The sequence below is a fragment of the Physella acuta genome, unplaced genomic scaffold (assembly GCF_028476545.2).
Source record: "Physella acuta isolate Inbredline_101_S28 unplaced genomic scaffold, ASM2847654v3 ptg000240l, whole genome shotgun sequence".
Lineage (NCBI taxonomy): Eukaryota > Metazoa > Mollusca > Gastropoda > Physidae > Physella > Physella acuta.
The window spans coordinates 688690-710000 of record NW_026731759.1 but is presented as its reverse complement, the minus strand read 5'-3'; the positions used below and the strand labels follow the sequence as shown (position 1 = coordinate 710000).

General features: G+C 36.7%; 1 protein-coding gene across 2 annotated transcripts in view; it reads right to left on the bottom strand.

Moving 5' to 3' along the window:
* LOC131938293 (chitin deacetylase 8) overlaps positions 1–10610 on the bottom strand; it is an 11362-nt gene extending 752 nt beyond the window's left edge. The window contains exons 1-8 of one of the 2 annotated variants that reach the window (XM_059296285.1): positions 10513–10610; positions 5172–5400; positions 4177–4568; positions 3830–4028; positions 3490–3628; positions 1801–1905; positions 1158–1270; positions 655–856 (exon numbers count right to left, since the gene is read on the bottom strand). In XM_059296285.1, coding sequence (XP_059152268.1) covers positions 655–856; positions 1158–1270; positions 1801–1905; positions 3490–3628; positions 3830–4028; positions 4177–4568; positions 5172–5398 — 1377 coding nt within the window. In that variant the 5' untranslated portion in view covers positions 5399–5400; positions 10513–10610. Of the gene's footprint in view, positions 1–654; positions 857–1157; positions 1271–1800; positions 1906–3489; positions 3629–3829; positions 4029–4176; positions 4569–5171; positions 5404–10512 lie in introns of both variants that reach the window. The other variant, XM_059296284.1, reaches the window with a different exon arrangement.
* Positions 10611–21311: the final 10701 nt, after the last annotated feature.

Sequence of the window (21311 nt, the reverse complement as noted above, 5' to 3'; positions counted from 1 at the left end):
ACTCATGTCCTAACTCTGTACCTGATTCATGTCCTAAGTCTGTATCTTACTCATGTCCTAAGTCTGTACCTGACTCATGTCCTAAGTCTGTACCTGACTCATGTCCTAAGTCTGTATCTGACTCATGTCCTAACTCTGTACCTGATTCATGTCCTAAGTCTGTACATGACTCATGTCCTAAGTCTGTATCTGACTCATGTCCTAAGTCTGTATCTGACTCATGTCCTAAGTCTGTATCTGACTCATGTCCTAAGTCTGTATCTGACTCATGTCCTAAGTCTGTATCTGACTCATGTCCTAAGTCTGTATCTGACTCATGTCCTAAGTCTGTATCTGACTCATGTCCTAAGTCTGTATCTGACTCATGTCCTAAGTCTGTATCTGACTCATGTCCTAAGTCTGTATCTGACTCATGTCCTAAGTCTGTATCTGACTCATGTCCTAAGTCTGTATCTGACTCATGTCCTAAGTCTGTATCTTACTGTGGCTAGTGAAAGAAAAGGTGGCTGTGGATACTGCTGACTACCTTTTCATATGACGTGATAAGAAACAAAACGAACACTACGTCACTTCCTTTTGGAATTGACCCTTGGAATTTTTTTAGCCAATAATAATGACTCTCTAGCCGTTCACTATTATCCAGCCTATCGTTACCTTTTTAGGATAAAAATCGTTGTAGAAATTTTTCCTGAAATATTTGAGATATTTTTCTTTGACAGTCGGCTCGTCGTCTGCGGGATCTGCAATAACACAGGCGTCAATCATGCTGCAGTAGCTCTTGTCGTCTGACCAGCTGTTGAGTGGGATGCCCCAAAACCCTTTGTAGCTTTTCGTTGGACATGGGCCGTTAGGGCATCTAAAGAATAAATGTGATGTAAATGTTAATGTTAGACGTGAGCCGTTAAGGCATCTAAAGTGTAAATGTGATGTAAATGTTAATGTTAGACGTGAGCCGTTAGGGCATCTAAAGTGTAAATGTGATGTAAATGTTAATGTTAGACGTGAGCCGTTAGGGCACCTAAAGTGTAAATGTGATGTAAATGTTAATGTTAGACATGGGCCGTTAGGGCACCTAAAGTGTTAATGTGATGTAAATGCTACTGTTGGGCATTTGTCCGTTAGCGTAACTACAAGAAATATTACGGCTGTACACTTACTTCTCCGGGGGTATGGGAAAATCGTATGTGTACGGCCAGACGTGAGATCGACCCTTGTAGTTCTCCATGTTAGAAACACTAGCGTCGTACTTAAATTTTGTAGCATTCAGTACCTGAACATTTAAATTTTGTAGCATTCAGTACCTGAACATTTAAATTTTGTAGCATTCAACACCTGAACATTTAAATGTTGTAGCATTCAGCACCTGAACATTTAAATTTTGTAGCATTCAGTATCTGAACATTTACATTTTGTAGCATTCAGTACCTGAACATTTAAATTTTGTAGCATTCAGCACCTGAACATTTAAATTTTGTAGCATTCAGCACCTGAACATTTAAATTTTGTAGCATTCAGTACCTGAACATTTAAATTTTGTAGCATTCAGCACCTGAACATTTAAATTTTTTAGCATTCAGTACCTGAACATTTAAATTTTGTAGCATTCAGCACCTGAACATTTAAATTTTGTAGCATTCAGTACCTGAACATTTAAATTTTGTAGCATTCAGCACCTGAACGATTAAATTTTGTAGCATTCAGCACCTGAATATTTAAATTTTGTAGCATTCAGCACCTGAACATTTAAATTTTGTAACAACTGGAAAACATCAAGTTACTTAAAGTAAGGTGCAAACTTACCTCAAACATCAAGTTACTTAATTTAAGGTAAGGGGCTCGGAAGCCAACAACCTTGAGGGGGTCGACCTGAGAGTTTTGTTGCAGCAAGTTTCTTACTCCCACAATCTGTCCGGGGGGAAAAAGGGGGTTGTTACTGTGGTGTTGGTAGGGATGTGGTTGTTACTGTGGTGTTGGTAGGGATGTGGTTTTTACTGTGGTGTTGGTAGGGATGTGGTTGTTACTGTGGTGTTGGTAGGGATGTGGTTTTTACTGTGGTGTTGGTAGGGATGTGGTTGTTACTGTGGTGTTGGTAGGGATGTGGTTGTTACTGTGGTATTGGTAGGGATGTGGTTGTTGCTGTGGTGTTGGTAGGGATGTGGTTGTTACTGTGGTGTTGGTAGGGATGTGGTTGTTACTGTGGTGTTGGTAGGGATGTGGTTGTTACTGTGGTGTTGGTAGGGATGTGGTTGTTACTGTGGTGTTGGTAGGGATGTGGTTGTTACTGTGGTAAGAATGTGGTTGTTACTGTGGTGTTGGTAGGGATGTGGCTGTTACTGTGGTGTTGGTAGGGATGTGGTTGTTACTGGGGTGTTGGTAGGGATGTGGTTGTTACTGGGGTGTTGGTAGGGATGTGGTTGTTACTGGGGTGTTGGTAGGGATGTGGTTGTTACTGTGGTGTTGGTAGGGATGTGGTTGTTACTGGGGTGTTGGTAGGGATGTAGTTGTTACTGGGGTGTTGGTAGGGATGTAGTTGTTACTGGGGTGTTGGTAGGGATGTGGTTGTTACTGTGGTAAGGATGTGGTTGTTACTGTGGTGTTGGTAGGGATGTGGCTGTTACTGTGGTGTTGGTAGGGATGTGGTTGTTACTGGGGTGTTGGTAGGGATGTGGTTGTTACTGGGGTGTTGGTAGGGATGTGGTTGTTACTGGGGTGTTGGTAGGGATGTGGTTGTTACTGTGGTGTTGGTAGGGATGTGGTTGTTACTGGGGTGTTGGTAGGGATGTGGTTGTTACTGTGGTGTTGGTAGGGATGTAGTTGTTACTGGGGTGTTGGTAGGGATGTAGTTGTTACTGGGGTGTTGGTAGGGATGTGGTTGTTACTGTGGTAAGGATGTGGTTGTTACTGTGGTGTTGGTAGGGATGTGGCTGTTACTGTGGTGTTGGTAGGGATGTGGTTGTTACTGGGGTGTTGGTAGGGATGTGGTTGTTACTGGGGTGTTGGTAGGGATGTGGTTGTTACTGGGGTGTTGGTAGGGATGTGGTTGTTACTGGGGTGTTGGTAGGGATGTAGTTGTTACTGGGGTGTTGGTAGGGATGTGGTTGTTACTGGGGTGTTGGTAGGGATGTAGTTGTTACTGGGGTGTTGGTAGGGATGTGGTTGTTACTGGGGTGTTGGTAGGGATGTGGTTGTTACTGTGGTAAGGATGTGGTTGTTACTGGGGTGTTGGTAGGGATGTGGTTGTTACTGTGGTGTTGGTAGGGATGTGGTTGTTACTGGGGTGTTGGTAGGGATGTGGTTGTTACTGTGGTGTTGGTAGGGATGTGGTTGTTACTGTGGTGTTGGTAGGGATGTGGTTTTTTGAGAAACAATTATTGTTATAAGTGTAGCTGTGACTGATGGTGTAACAATAGTTGGTTGTTTGATGGTTGTAAATGATGTTGTTACTGATGGTGTTACGTTAGCAATACAAGCCACAAGAAATGAAAGAACCTCTTCCTCGTATGTCTGGAAACTGCCGCCGTCTGCCAAAATGTGATGCATGGTGTGGGAAGCGAACTCGTTGCCTTTATCGTACAGCTGTTTGACCACGCCGAAGTCCGTGTAGTCAGTGGAAAGAAAAAATGTCGCCCTGGTTTCAAATCAACAACAAATTACGTTAGAAATGTTACATTTGTGCTAGCTCCAGCAATGTAGTGGAATCATGTTATGGGGATAACGGCAATAAAATCGTGAGATGAAAAACGACAACTGAAATAATAACGATCTTTGGTAGCCCTCAACACAAATGATCTTTGGTAGCCCTCAACAAAAATGATCTTTGCTGACATACTTAATGGGGCAGCTGTTGGGATTGCTGAGGTTGTACGTGGTGTCGATCAGAAGCTTCTTGTAGTAGTCGTTATTGAAAGCGTTGGTAACAGCGTCGTCAAAAGACAACATCACCATCATCGGAGTTTTCTCTCGCTCCATGTCAGGCGTAGCTCCAAAACAGAAGCAATTGGGTAACTGGCAGGTCTGCTTGTTACATTCTGAAAATCAATGGTTATTGGGGAAATGTATTTATGCTACAGAAAATGTTTCTTTTTATCATCATTAAATATTTGCTGTAATTTTGTTTTGTACTGCCACTAACATGTCAGGTTTGAATGAGACAAAGGGAAGTAACCAAGAACATACCTGTAGATGATGAGGCAGATATTGGCTGTTTTTGCGATTGAGCTACTGATGGTAGCAGTGGCTGTGGGGTTGACGTTGGTGGGGGTTGTGGAGTTGACGTTGGTGGGGGTTGTGGGGTTGACGTTAGTGGCTGCCTGGTTGTTGATGCTGGTGCATTAAGGGTTGGCCACATGGTTGTTGGTTTGGTTGGTTGTGCCGTTGTTGTTGGTTGGGCTGTGCTTGTCCATGGTGCAGGTTGTGGTTGCACTTGTTGGGTTGACTGCTGTAGAACTGGGGTTGCAGTGGTTGCTGACGCGGGCTGTGTGCCTAAGGTAGGGCGTATGGTGGAGGTTTGGGGTTGTAAGAAGCATTTGGGTGGCCCCTCATAGCACTGTATGATGTTTATATCAAACCTGAAGTTAGAAGTAGATTATGTATTCTCTTATAAACTTGAGTCACAAGCATCAACTGCAAGCATTTCCTACTATACAATTATACAACCTAGCCTGAATACTACACAACGTTTCATAAAGCAACGCGCACATAGAAAGGGGTCGTCCATAAATGACGTCACACTCGTAGGGGGGAGGGGGGGGGGGCGTAATTTTGTGACGGTGTGTGATGGGAGGGGTGCGACGTCACACTTTTGCATTATAAAAAAGCAATGTTAGAAACGAATTTTAGACGTTATTTCGCGTTTTAGAAAACTGATTTAATAAAATGTAATATGAATTGATTAAAAATACTCTATTTTGACAGAGTTCAGACAAGATTTTGGGAAAAAATATCGATGTTTTAAAAAAAATTCAACTGCAGTTTTGAGGGGGGGGGGGGGGGGGGTTATAGGCTGAAGTGAGACGTCATTTTAGGGGGTTGGCTTTTTGTGAGGATGTGTGACGGAGAGGAGGGGGGAGGTGACGTCATTTATGGATGACCCCTAACGTGTATATTACAAAAGCTTAAAACTAGAAGATTTCAGCAGCAAACTAATTTTACAATTGTAATAATGTACTTACTTCATATTGTTCAGGCACTGATAAGCAATAAACCTAGAATTTAAGCAATGCAAGAACCGAGATCCATAATCTTGATCGGTTTCATTGAGCCAAGGTCGAATGGGTTCACAGACGCGATCTCCCTCCTTGATGACAACAGGCGGGTTGAGAGGCAGCAGACAGTCGCTGCGGACCAGGTGTAGCCCGGCACATACCAGAACAATGGCCACAACAGCAGACGTGGGCATGGCTGCTTTAGGGACAGAACTTTACACGTGAATTTATGTGTGGGCCTAAATTATTCATGTGTAAATGTCTGTCTGTGTGGGTCTCCGTTTGTCCATGATGTAATAATTACTTTAAATATTTTAAAGAACATGATAGAACAGAAGAGAACAGAACACAAAACAGAGCGCAAAATAACACATCACACAAAACACAACAGTTGGAAACACAAGAATACAATAAACAAAAAGACAACACGGTCCATTTTTTGTATCCAGAAAAGTCAATGTAATCATATTAAATTTGTGATTTTTTTTTAGCGCAATTTCCATTCTGGAGAATTGCGTTTATTAACTCGTCTTTTCTGGGAATGAATGGATGAATGGATGGATGGATGTGTGTCCGCAGCTTTAAGTCGTATCTCCTCCTCAACGAAGCAATATCGAAGACTAGTTCCAAAAGCAATTATGTTAAGCAAGTTACGAGGGTGAACATAGGCCATAAAAATTCCGGGTTTCTTTCATGGATTTCCCGAAAAAGCCAAAAAAACTCGACAAAATGCAGTTTTTGGCCCATATCTCGGCAACAAGACCACTTAGCGACTTAAAACATGTACCAATCGATTTCTGCCATAATTTAGAACAATATTGCCGAAACAAGTTTTCAAAAATATCCTTTCGTTTGGTTACAAAAAAATTTTTGAATTAATTAAAATTTGGACCGAATTAGTAGGCATTTTATGCAACCACACCACACGCGTCATCACGTTCAATAGCTGCGCCATCACGTTCAATGGCTGCGACGTCACGTTCGGTAGCTGGGCGCGCAATGGTTTTTAGTCATGTTACTCTATTGTAAATAAAACATGTAAAATACTGAATTTTTTTTTAAATAAAAAACGTTTTAATAACTAACCAATGGTTTTACTAACCCTGCTCTTGATTTACGCTACGACAGAGCTATTTTTAGATAACACAAGGAAATTGCGCTAAAATTGTCACTAGACTTTTTTTAATTACTTATTTTAATGTGGCAACAAAAAAATATAATTACTTCTGTAAAAATTAAAGCCGTTTGGGAACCATCGATTACATTAATTTTTATACTTTTGTATCGAATATAAGCCGTTGAAAAGCCGTTTAGAATTATTTTATCAATTCAAATATTTTCAAAAATAGCCCTTAACCTATTGAAGTCAACCGGAATGGCCAGGGAGAGTAAAACAATAGAAGTCAGAACAACTGTTTACCATGAAAAAATACACACTAGTAATTTATGTTGTATAGCGTAGTATAGTATTTATATAAATAATATAACATCTCCTATCACCTAAACATCCTGACTCTAGTAATCCAAATTAAAAATTAAAGTGTTTCCAAAAATTTACTATTATATTACTAATAATTATTTCTTTGACTATTTCAATCCTTAATGAAACCGGAAGTAATTTTGTACTTATATGACACAAATGTTATAAAAAATTCAATTTTGGTTGAAAAATGTGCTTTCTGGTAAGGGGTCGTCCATAAATGACGTCACATTTGTAGGGGGGAGGGGGGTCTGTAATTTTGTGACGGTGTGTGATGAGGGGGAGGGGGGTTCAGATTGTTGGACGTCACACTTTTGCATTATAAATAAACCGGGAGTGATCTCCCCTAAACTTTCTCGAATATTCTTATATAAAATAACAGGGGATGGGAACTCGGGCTATAGACATGATTTTTAATCCATTTTAAATACTTTGAGTTTTAAAAATAGAATAAAATCTCGTAGACAAATTAATTGCACACCAAGTGAACGCCCATTAAAAAGCGCATAATAGTGCGCAATATTATTAGTACTTTTAAAATTTACATTAGTTTTTTGAGAAATCGGAAGTAGCGTAAATTACTACTTCCGGTCAACGGAAATTACTCAAAATTTAACAGAAGTTAGAGAATTAGATCTTTTACTTACATGTGAAATTTCATTTATCTATCTGAAATAGTACTCAAGTTATAGGGTTTTAATAAAATTCAGAGTAGGAAAAATACCACTTCCGGTTATCGGAAATCGCTCAAAAGTTGATACGGATCTACGATTTTGATAAAATACTTATATATCAAATTTCATCAACCTAGCTGTAACGGTACTCAAGTTATCCTGTTTACACACGGACAGACAGACAGACACACACACACACACAGAAACACAGACATACGGACAAGATTGCAAAATTATGTTTTTCCGTATCGGTGAGGTGTAAAACGTCGAGATTTGTAAAAATCTCTATTTTTTTTTTGCACGTTTACAATACTTTCTCTATACTTCGTATATACGAGAAAGTAAAAAGCAATGTTAGAAAACGAATTTAGCCGTTATTTCGCGTTTTAGAAAACTGTTTTAATAAATTGTAATAGGAATTGATCAAAATACTCTATGTTGACAGAGTATAGACAAGATTTTGGAAAAATATCGATGTTTTAAGAAAAATTCAACAGCAATTTTGAGGGGTGTTGTAGGCTGAGGTGTGACGTCATTTTAGGGGAGTCTGGCTTTTTGTGACGACGTGTGACGGAGGGGAGGGGGAGGTAAAAATCGTCAAAAAACGCGTTTCGTAATTTATGGATGACCCCTAACAAAAATTTAGAACCATTTGGAACCAGCTTTTTTACTTTCTTGTATAGGAAGTGTAGAGAAAATATTGTAATCGTGCAAAAAACAAATCGAGATTTTTGCAAATATCGCCGTTTTACACCTCCCTGAGTCGGAAAAACATAGTTTTGCAATCTTGTCCGTATGTCTGTGTGTGTATGTGTGTGTGTGTCTGTAAACACGATAACCTGAAATAAGGGAGGGGGGCGTTTTAATAATTTTTAATAAGTTTTTGCCTAGTGTGCTGAATTTCCTGGCGCCGGCACTGTTTCCAGCATGACGGTGATTTTAATTTTTTAAAATACTTTCTCGAATATTCTTATATAAAATAACAGGGGATGGGAACTCGGGCTATAGACATGATTTTTAATCCATTTTAAATACTTTGAGTTTTAAAAATAGAATAAAATCTCGTAGACAAATTAATTGCACACCAAGTGAACGCCCATTAAAAAGCGCATAATAGTGCGCAATATTATTAGTACTTTTAAAATTTACATTAGTTTTTTGAGAAATCGGAAGTAGCGTAAATTACTACTTCCGGTCAACGGAAATTACTCAAAATTTAACAGAAGTTAGAGAATTAGATCTTTTACTTACATGTGAAATTTCATTTATCTATCTGAAATAGTACTCAAGTTATAGGGTTTTGAAAAATTCAGAGTGTTAGCTACTTCAATTGTTATAGCTTTTCTTATTGCAAAAAAAAATTATAATTCTGTAGTATAATGACTGACGTGTTTCGTTTCTCCTCCCTATTTTATAAAAATTGTGAACTAAATTTTCCGATGTATTTAATTTAATATTTCCCCAATTTGCGGAAAACTGTAACACACCCAGTGCGTGTTTATCTTGACCCATATTAACGCTCCTGGAGTTGTGTGACAATGTTATTTTTATGTACCTTTTTTACTTTCTCGTATATACGTAGTATAGAGAAAGAATTGTAATCGTGCAAAAAAAAAATCGAGATTTTTACAAATCTCGACGTTTTACACCTCACTGATACGGAAAAACATAATTTTGCAATCTTGTCCGTATGTCTGTGTGTGTGTGTGTGTCTGTGTGTGTGTCTGTCCGTGTGTAAACACGATAACTTGAGTACCGTTACAGCTAGGTTGATGAAATTTCATATATAAGTATTTTATCAAAATCGTAGATCCGTATCAACTTTTGAGCGATTTCCGATAACCGGAAGTGGTACTTTTCCTACTTTGAATTTTTTAAAAGCCTATAACTTGAGTACTATTTCAGATAGATAAATGAAATTTCACATGTAAGTAAAAGATCTAATTCTCTACCTTCTGTTAAATTTTGAGTAATTTCCGTTGACTGGAAGTAGTAATTTACGCTACTTCCGATTTCTCAAAAAACTAATGTAAATTTTAAAAGTACTAATAATATTGCGCACTATTATGCGCTTTTTTTATTTGCGTTCACTTGGTGTGCAATTAATTTGTCTACGAGATTTTATTCTATTTTTAAAACTTTAAGTATTTAAAATGGATTAAAAATCATGTCTATAGCCCGAGTTTCCATCCCCTGTTATTTTATATAAGAATATTCGAGAAAGTTTAGGGGAGATCACTCCCGGTTTATTTATTTCAGAAATGTCCCCAATTAATAGTTGCATAAGGTTTCTAAAACTGCCCACCTAAAATACTGGTAACAAGATGTCTTAGAACGACCAGCGAGTGATTCAAATGAATCTCCGAAAATGCGCCATTCTCCTAAAATGATCCTATCTGGAGCGACCCCTCCTATTGCTCCCCCTCTCAGCTTACACCTCTGATACTAAGGCAACTCAACTACTTACAATTTTAAAATCAAAAACTGTAAATTAAGAAATTTTTATAATTTCATTGCAATTTTTCCAAAGAAATAACCGATGCATGGAAAGGAAAAAACATTTAAAGAACGACTTCTAAAAGAAGTTAGTTGTATGATAAGAAAGCTAACGTTTAAAGAACGACTTCTAAAAGACGTTAGTTGTATGATAGGAAAGCTAACGTTTAAAGAACGACTTCTAAAAGACGTTAGTTGTATGATAAGAAAGCTAACGTTTAAAGAACGACTTCTAAAAGACGTTAGTTGTATGATAGGAAAGCTAACGTTTAAAGAACGACTTCTAAAAGACGTTAGTTGTATGATAGGAAAGCTAACGTTTAAAGAACGACTTCTAAAAGACGTTAGTTGTATGATAGGAAAGCTAACGTTTAAAGAACTTCTAAAAGACGTTAGTTGTATGATAGGAAAGCTAACTTTGGTATCAGTCATCTTGATATAACTTGATATAACATGACTAAGAAATTTTGTGTTATTTTTAATATATGTTGCAAAATATCGTAAACTGTAAAGCTAAGGGAAAATTTTCATTTTGCTCAGCATTAAATTTTTTAGCAAATTTGAAATGAAAAATTCCTGAAACGTTAAAAATGATAGTTTACATAAAAAGACAAATCACATTCGGAACCATGAGATGACAAGAGGAGGCAAAACCTACCTGGTTATTGGATTCAGTTCGTCACACTGGGGACTGCTGTAGTCGACCCGATAGGTATGGGCAGTCACACGCCCAGATCACCTGATCCTGATTTCTATCGCTCGATCCTATTTTAGAATTTAACGGCAAACTGAGGGCGAAAACTTGAAATAATCTGATAGCTAGTCCTGCGTGGCTGGGGGCGTTTGAAATGTTCGAGTCTCAGCGTTTTCAAGTCCTTTATGATTATCATCTCATTATCATTTGTCACACTCAATTTACAATACCTAAGGAACAAAAAACGTTATAGGGAAAAGTCATATTATACATATATATATATATATATATATATATATATATATATATATATATATATATATATATATATATATATATATATATATATGTGCTATAACAAAGGTAATGATGAAGCATTGTCTTTTAAGTGATGAAATGATGTTCTGGTACGTGTGCCCAGTCTACTGGTTCTTCACGTATTACTTGACACTAGACATGGACGCATCAACCGATAAGTCGAACAGAAACATCTGTGTTTATCTTTGATATCTTTGATCTCAGTTTAGGTTCATCAGGACTGCCCAGCCTTTTTACTGCCTCGGGTCATATATTTTGTATTTAAAAAATCAGGTGGGTTGATGCGTTATTTGTCATTTAAAAAATGTCCAGGTGGGCTGGCGTGTTATTTGTCATTAGAAAATGTACAGGTGGGTTGATGCGTTATTTGTCATTAAAAAAATGTACAGGTGGGTTGATGCGTTATTTGTAATTAAAAAATGTCCAGGTGGGTTGATGCGTTATTTGTCATTAAAAAATGTCCAGGTGGGTTGATGCGTTATTTGTCATTAAAAAAATGTCCAGGTGGGTTGATGCGTTATTTGTAATTAAAAAATGTCCAGGTGGGATGATGCGTTATTTGTAATTAAAAAATGTCCAGGTGGGTTGATGCGTTATTTGTCATTAAAAAATGTCCAGGTGGGTTGATGCGTTATTTGTCATTAAAAAAATGTACAGGTGGGTTGATGCGTTATTTGTAATTAAAAAATGTCCAGGTGGGATGATGCGTTATTTGTCATTAAAAAATGTCCAGGTGGGATGATGCGTTATTTGTAATTAAAAAATGTCCAGGTGGGATGATGCGTTATTTGTAATTAAAAAATGTCCTGGTGGGATGATGCGTTATTTGTCATTAAAAAAATGTCCAGGTGGGTTGATGCGTTATTTGTAATTAAAAAATGTCCAGGTGGGATGATGCGTTATTTGTCATTAAAAAATGTCCAGGTGGGATGATGCGTTATTTGTCATTAAAAAAATGTCCAGGTGGGTTGATGCGTTATTTGTCATTAAAAAAATGTACAGGTGGGTTGATGCGTTATTTGTCATTAGAAAATGTCCAGGTGGGGTGTTGCTCTGACCACACAAGGCAACGTTATCATTCACATCTAAAGGGAAAAAAAATTGAAAAAAATTAACACTGACATGTAGTGCCATCCGCGTGGTAAACAACACACTAACATTTAAGCTATCCAGTCTAGTATGATCAGTGACGAATTTACTTATATATTTTACTTTTATTCTTTGTAAGAAACTTCATTTACGCGAATAGGCCTTAGTGCCTAGTATTATTTCAAATTATTTTTTTTTATCCCGAATTAGGGGTCGTCCATAAATGACGTCACCCTCGTAGGGGGAGGGGGTCCGTAATTTTGTGACGATGTGTGATGAAGGAGGGGGGGGGTAGAAAACGAGTTTCAACCATTATTTCGTGTTTTAGAAAACGATTTTAATAAATTGTAATAGAAATTGATCAAAAATACTCTATTTTGACAGAGTTCTGACAAGGTTTTGGGAAAATATAGATGTTTTAAGAAAAATTCAACTGCAATTTTGAGGGGGGGGGGTTGTAGGCTGAGGTGTGACGTTATTTAAGGGGGGGGGGGTCTGGTTTATGTGACGACGTGTGACTGAGGGAGGGGGGAGGTAAAAATCGTTTTAAAAAGCGTGACGTCATTTATGGATGACCCTTTAGCCAATTTCCTAGCTAAATAATCAAAGATTAATATAAAATAATTAAGGCCTGAAATAGTTGTTTAGTGTGGGTATATATATATATATATATATATATATATATATATATATATATATATATATATATATATATATATATATATATATATATATATATATATATATATATATATATATATATATATATATATATATATATATATATTCTAGATTCTAGATGTAGAATTTACGTTAAGTCTAGATCTAGATGTAGAGTTTTTGCTGTAACTCTAGATCTAGAACCTAGATAGATAAATCCCATGTATTCTCGAATTAGATGATCATTGAAGCTATAGAGCAAAGATTTATATCAAATATTTAAGAATTAACATAGTTTAATAAAGAAACTCAATAATTTATAGTGGTTTTATATTGGTTTTTATTTTGAACTAATTAATTTTGGTTTGACCTAGATTCTAGATTTTAGATCTAGAAATCTAGGAATGACTTTATCTGCGTCCGATAGTTGATCTCTTGATCTAGAGAAATTAATTGTATATTAAAATTAGAAGAGAAATTTAAAATTGATAATTGTGTTGGAACCTAATACCAATAGCAAACGGACGCATCGTTATAACTATAGCTTTATAATGCATTACACTTTTGAATGGGCAACAGAATCTTCGATGGAAACCGCCATTATTGTTATAATGGGTCGTGATGAAACATCCTTGATCTAATGGGTCGTGATGAAACATCCTTGATCTAATGGGTTGTATCTAGTGTGCTGTAATAAAACATCCTTGATCTAATGGGTCGTGATGAAACATCCTTGATTTAATGGGTTGTATATAGTGGGTCGTGATGAAACATCCTTGATCTAGTGTGCTGTAATGAAACATCCTTGATCAAATGGGTCGTGATGAAACATCTTTGACACAACAGAGGCAGCCTTGAGCGTATCAATAGATTTATATCCAATTTGCATATAGGTCGATCTTTATCGCTGTTTTAGCCATTGGTTTCACTCGGTATTTTAGCTCAGGTACCTTTTTAAAAAAAATATTTTAACACTTCAAGCTACAAGAGACATATATGTCCCAGAATTTTAAATTAACACAATGAAATTGAAAATTTGAATGTGTTTAAAATCATTCAAAGTGTCATAGACATAATAGAAAAAAGTCTGCATAATGTTAACCATTTGCTAAGGGGGTCATCCATAAATGACGTCACGCTTTTTTTTTGACGATTTTTACCCCCCCCCCCCCCCCTCCCCTCCATCACACGTCGTCACAAAAAGCCAGACACCCCCCCCCCCCTAAAATGCCGTCACACCAGCCTACAATAACCCTCAAAATTGCAGTTGAATTTTTTTTTAAACATCGATATTTTTCCAAAATCTTGTCTGAAATATTTCAAAATAGAGTATTTTAATCAATTCCTATTACAATTTATTAAAAGTTTTCTAAAACGCAAAATAACGTCTAAAATTCGTTTTCCAAAATTGCATTTTGATAATGCAAAAGTGTGACGTCGCACCATCTGAACCGCCCCCCCCCCCTCCTCTCCCCCATCACAAAATTACGGACCCCCTCTCCCCCCTACGAGTGTGACGTCATTTATGGACGACCCCCAATGTATTAAGTTGAACCGTTGTGTTTCTGTGTTGTTTCTGTATTATTCCTCATGGATGGCCAGATGTCATCTGTACGTCTGGTGCCTGTGTTGGCGCACATAGTACCAGAGGCGCAGCGACCAGTCCCGTCGAACATGTGATTCTAAAAATTAACCTACAAATTAACTACTATTCTTCATTATCACGTTTCGTTACATAAATACAATAAACATCCGAGTCAAACCATTAAACAAAAAACCGCTTGTTGCTTACTTTCACTCTCCTGGTAGGCTGTCCTATATTATATAATATTACTATTCCGTACTAGGTTTATTTGGTGCGCAATAGTTTTTAGTCACGAAACTCTATTGTAATAAAAAAAAAACTCTAAGTACAAAAAAATGCATAAAAAACGTTTTAATTTTTATAACACTAAAAAAGGAGAATAGAAATGATTTTCTTTAAACTGATAACAATACACTACAATTTAAATAATTATAAAGAAAAGCGTGGGTCACTATATCCTATACCAGTGGTTCCCAAACTTTTTAGAGTGGCGACCCCCTTTTATAAAAAAGTAAGTGACCTGAATCCCCATAGAATTAAAAAGCCGAAATTAGTATGAAAATTAATAAGCACTAAAATAAGGATTTAAGTAGACTTTCAATATGAACTACTGATGATAACTGTTTTAATACCATGAGTAAAATTGATTGCTATTTACTAAACATTAGCGGTTACTGTAATATAGTGAGACTTGTGAAGCCAAGTGAACTCACTCTTCTTGTATTAGTATTATATTTATACTGTTATCTTGAGTGATGTCCCTTACATGTATATATATCTTTGTCTCTCGTCACTTCCGCTCTCTCTCGTTCCATCATGTAGTTGAGGCCAATAAACGTTTTATATACAATCACATGCTTCTATCGTCAATCCATTACATCTGGCGACGAGGATAAATAATCCACTAGAAAGAGCATATGCTTACTTAAAAAGGAGCTTGCTAGAGCATATTGGCTAAGTATTTCTAGAATAATGGCGCTGTATGGCCAAATAAAAGAATTTGATTCGAATGATGAAACCATTCATGATTATCTAGATAGGTTAAGCTTTTACCTTGAAGCTAGCGACGTGATGATAGAAGCCAAAAAGAGAGCTGTTTTGTTAACAGTCATAGGGCCTCAACAATTTAGGCTACTAAAGGACTTATGCGCACCAGCTAGTCCAGATACCAAGAGCTTTAACGAGCTGAGCAAATTGCTAACAGACCACCATGCGCCTGCCCCATCAAAGTTTCTATGTAGAGCTAGATTTGACGGTAGGACTCGTCAACCAAACGAGTCAATATCAGAATATGTTGCTGCTTTACGTCATCTAAGTAAATTTTGTGAATTCGGCGATACGCTGTCTGACAGACTATGTGAAAAGTTTGTGACAGGTGTAAACAGCCCTGATGTTCAAAGAAAGTTGCTTCTCGAGACAGATCTAACATTGGAAAAAGCAATACAACTCGCAACTTCATTCCAGCAGTCATCCGAGGCGGCAAAATCTCTAACGCCTTCAGGGATCCATGCAGTAAACAGCAGGTTAGTCAACAAACACCAACCCCATCAGAGCATTTCAACTTATGCTAAACAGCCTGCACGTTCAAATCCTAGATCTAAATCTAGTAATAATTATCAAAAATGTCATCGATGCAAAGGTCCCCATGCATCTCATCGATGCAAGTTCAAGTCAGCTACTTGTCATAAGTGCAGTAAGCAAGGTCACATTGCCAAGGCCTGCTTTGCAAAGTCTTCGTCTGTTGCTAAATCTAGCCAGTCAAGACAGTACCGCAACCAAAGGCAGCACTATGTTAACTCTCACCAAGACTACCTAATCCAACCAATGAACCACTCTACCTGTGAAAATGCTCAAACTGATTCGCAGCCGGATTTCAACCTGTTCTCTGTGAAATCAATAAGTCATGCTCCCATCAATTTACTAGTTAATATCAACGGTAAGAGCATCAGCTTCCAACTTGACACTGGAGCATCTCTAACAGTCATCGCAAAGAAAGACTTTGACGCTGTCACAGGAGGATCAGTGCCTCTACAACCATGTCACAAGTGTCTAACAACATACACTGGTGACAATATTCCGGTAATAGGAGAGTGTATGGTTCATGTAGGTTATAATGGTCAAAGTGTTAAACTTCCTCTTCTTGTGGTTGAAGGAAATGGACCACCATTACTAGGTAGGAACTGGTTAAGTGATCTTAAGTTAAATTGGGAGAGTATATTTTCAGTGATCAAAGCAAGAGAATCTAGTCTTACTTCAATAGATAAAGTTATATCTAAAAATAAATGTGTTTTTGGTAATCCTGGATTACTAAATGATAGAACAGTGAAGTTAAGCATTAAAGACACAAATCCAAGATACTGCAAAGCTAGAGTTCCACCTTATGCAATGAGGAATAAAATTGAAAATGAGCTAAGTAGATTGGAATCTAATGGCATCATAAAGAAGGTAGACTATTCTGATTGGGCAACGCCCATTGTGCCAGTGTTAAAGAAGGATGGTTCTATAAGAATTTGTGGAGACTATAAAGCTACTCTGAATAAGCAAATAGAGCTAAATAGGTACCCTATTCCTAACATTGAGGAAATTTCTTTGAATTTGGCAGGAGGAGACAAATTCACTGAATTAGACTTTAGTCATGCTTACACTCAACTAGAACTGCATCCAGATTCAAAAGTCTATTCGACAATAAACACACATAAAGGACTCTACAAATATGAAAGACTATGTTTTGGTATATCATCCAGCCCTGGAATTTTCCAAGCTGTCATGGACAGTATTTTTAAGGATATTCCAAATGTTTGTGTTTACTTTGACAATGTGTACATAACTGGTAAGAATGACACTGAACATCTTAAAACACTTGATAAAGTCTTGAAAATAGTTGGTGAAAAAGGTTTAAAGATAAACAAAGATAAATGTCAATTCATGCTGACAGAAATTAGTTTTCTTGGTTATAATTTAAGCAAGCAAGGTCTCAGACCTCAACCAGAGAAAACAAAAGCCATTAAAGAAGCACCCAAACCTGAAAATACCCAACAACTAAGAGCTTTTTTGGGCTTGATAAATTACTATGCAAAGTTCATAGGGAATCTGTCTGGTAAACTATCACCACTGTACAAGCTGCTGCAGAAAAATGCAACTTGGCACTGGGGTAAACAACAAGAAGCTGCTTTTAATACAGCAAAAGAAGCTTTGTCTTCTGACACCTTACTAACTCACTATGACCCAGGGAAAATACTTATATTAACATGTGATGCTTCACCAGATGGTGTAGGAGCAGTCTTATCCCACATAGATGAAAAGGGTGACAGACCCATTGCTTTTGCCAGTAGATCTTTGAACCAGGCTGAGAAAAATTATTCTCAGTTAGATAGGGAAGGCTTAGGCATCATTTTTGGTGTTAAGAAATTTCATAAGTTTCTGTTTGGTAGGAAGTTCACCATCTTTACAGATCATAAACCATTGCTAGGTTTATTTGGAGAAAACAAAACCCTACCTGAGCATGCCTCACCAAGAATTCAAAGATGGGCTATCACACTAACTGCATACAATTATGAATTGAAATACAAACCTGGATCTGAGAATAGTGCAGATAGTCTTAGTAGATTACCTTTAAAAAACCAAAGCCTTAGCTATGTACCAGAAGATGTATTTGTTCTCTTCACTATCATGGATAACTCCAATGTAAATGTGAATGATATTAAAAGAGAAACACAAAAAGATGAGTGCTTAATAAAAGTATATGAGTACTGTAAGAATGGTTGGCCTGAAGAGTCTGTGAATGATGAATTAAGGCCATATAAAATAAGAAAAACAGAATTAAGTCTAAAAGATGGAGAAGATGCAGTCCATTATCAGTCAGAGTTGCCTAAACAAAGTATTTGTAACTTAATAAATGATTATGGTGATATGGCAAATTTCAAATGCTTTAAATAAGAAGGAATGTGATCATCAAACAACTTTGCTAACATCATTAGCACTTACAGAAACTAAAAGGGTAACATCAAAAGAAAAAAGATTTTTGCCATTTAATACACCCACTTCAAATACTGGATCACAGTTGCAAATTGATATGGTCCAGGATATTACTTTAAACAGTATTTTTGGTTACCAGGAAAGCACTATCAGATTACCTGAGAAAATTGATCAATCAAAGAAATCTATGTCAGTCAAGGATCTGAATAACAGCATAATACTTCCAGATGCCAATTCAAAAATAGTTCCATTAAATCATGACAAAACATGCATTGAAAGAGAATTTGGTGTTAATGAGAATGTGTATCTGAGAAATTATGGGAGAAAGGAAAAATGGATACCAGGTCAAATTGTTCAATGTACAGGACCTGTGTCTTATAAAGTAAAAACAAATGATGGACTTATTGTCCGTAGACATGCAGACCAGTTAAAAATAACTTGTGCAGATAATACGTGTAAATCTGTAAATCCCACCAAATCTGATCAGTTCACACCAACTCAGTTTGTTCCACAACCAAGTTCTGTTGATATGAGTGAACCAAGTAGTCTGGAGTCAGAAAATGTAAATTCTGGAATTAATGATTTTGATCCTAGACCTTCTGAGATAGAGAATCCAGATGGTCAGAATCTTGAGTCACCAAATCAAAAGCCACTGAGAAGGTCAAGCAGGACAATCAAAGTCCCAAATAAGTTAGACCTATGATTTTAAAGGTCAAAAGGACTTTGACATCATTGTTTTGTATTTTAATTATGTTGTAACATATTGTGCATTGTTTGTAAGGATGTAATCTACCATAGTGTTCATGTTACAATATAATTGGTGATTTTAGGATACTGTAAATTGTTCTATTGAGAGATGTGTTGTGTTTACTAAGGGTAAAGGGATGTAATATAGTGAGACTTGTGAAGTCAAGGGAACTCACTCATCTTGTATTAGTATTATATTTATACTGTTATCTTGAGTGATGTCCCTTACATGTATATATATCTTTGTCTCTCGTCACTTCCGCTCTCTCTCGTTCCATCATGTAGTTGAGGCCAATAAACGTTTTATATACAATCACATGCTTCTATCGTCAATCTATTACAGTTACATTTTTTTAATGCCAACCTTTGTCATTATCAACATTCAATTTATTTCTTAATTTTGTTTTAATCGGAGAATAGTGTTGAAAATCTATTCTCGAAAAGTCAATCAATTTTACGTTTGGGTATGAATGTTGAATAATACTACACCGAAATTGTGTGTGCAGTTTTTCGTCTTACGCGGAATCATTCTGCAGATCAAAGAATTCATCTTGTAATTCATCGGGAATGCTGGCAACGTCAAGGCAAGAAGAGAATGGGTAATGCGTCAATGCTCATCATTTTTCAGCCCAGAGAAAAAGCGCTGCAGTTCGTTTTCAAGAGATTCAAAATTTTAATTATCTCACAATAAGATTCATTTTTTCTTAAATTTACAATATTTCCAAAATTTATTTTCTTCGCCGATTTTGCAGCGTTGATAAAAATGCCCCGAGATTATCATGGAAAGTAATAATCTTCGTTCATTTTCCCTGAAGCTTCAGGTTAAGCTTATGTTGATGTTCGAATATATCTGCTAGGTATGATACTCTCTCCAACCACTCTATGTCGTTTTAAGTATACCAAAAGGTCTTGTTTCCTTTGCACTTCCAAGAACAATTTGATTTCAGTTTTCAATTTAACAACACGATTCACAACATTTCGTTTGACAGCCAGCGTACTGTAATGTAGAAAAGCAGAACCTCGTGATCTTTATTTGTCTTTGCTCAGTTCTTTCAAGGCTCCAGCTCCAGATTTAATATAATTTACGACTTTTACTAGCAATGGAGTCTTGATGGCGGGGGCAGTGGTTAGGGAGCTTAATATTGAAGCCCGATTTTGACCTAAACATAGATGGCGCACCATCCGTACAAACACCCACAGCCGTTTTAACCCATTTTAATCCTCCAGTTTTAAAAAAACCAATTTATTTTCTCCATGCTATCTTCACAAAATAGCAACTCTTCTTTCCTATCATCTGAATGAATATAGACAAAGACAAGCAACTGCGAACACGAACTCACGTCTGTTGATTTATTAACTTGGAAAGCAAACAATGGTGAAAGCTTGATTTCAATAAAAATGTGTTATTTAACATCTACGGACATGTCTGCTATAAGCCGCTGAATAGTATTATTAGGCTGAGATATTTGTTGCATCTTTACTGCACTGGAATCCCCAAGAATTGACTTCATCATCTTCAACATGCAGGGTTTGATGAGATTTTCTCCTATTGTGTTTTTTTTTTTTTTGCTTGGTATTTTCTATCGTGACTTCATTTGATGCTTGCACTAATGCTGTGTTCCTTGGTGAAAACTTCATGTTCGATCAAGTCTCTGACGTTTGCAACTAGATTCATGCCGACGAAAAAACACGTCTCAAATGACGTTTTAGTTTTGAAGATTTCATAAACTCGTGACTGAGAACAACTTTGTACAGTACTCATAGCTTCTTCTTTATTCCATTTCTAGTGATGTTAGTGAAGCCGAATTTCAGATATTCTTAATATTTATGTTTTACATTACTAAGGTTCAGTCTACCAGTTGGCGACCCCCCAGAAAGCCCTTCGCGACCCCCAGTTTGGGAACCCGTGTACTATACTATATTGGATACCTTTACTAATATTTAGAAAGAGACCCTCGCTTTTCTTTATAGTTATTTAAATAGTAGAGTATTATTAAATATTTATAGAAAATGATTGATGTTTTTTCCTTTTACTGCATTATTCATAAAAGCTTGTTATTAAAACGTTTTTATGCTTTTTTTTTCAATGTTAGGGTATGAAAAATTCACAATGGCAGCTTGAGAGTTTTCTGACTAACTTGTATTTGTACTAAAAAGATTTAACACCTAGATCTACAGGGTTTTAAAATAAAATTGACCATTTCACAGACCACAACATAAACAAATTTGCAAGTAAAGAAATGTTAAGTCCAAAAGATCCATCTCAGGTAAAAACTACTATTTTGCCACCTAGTGAGGTAAAAACAAGCATTTAGCTACTATGTAGGCTACAGGCCACCACTGACAACATGTCATGGTGTTGTAGAGGAGTTGTGACAAAAACAAGTGC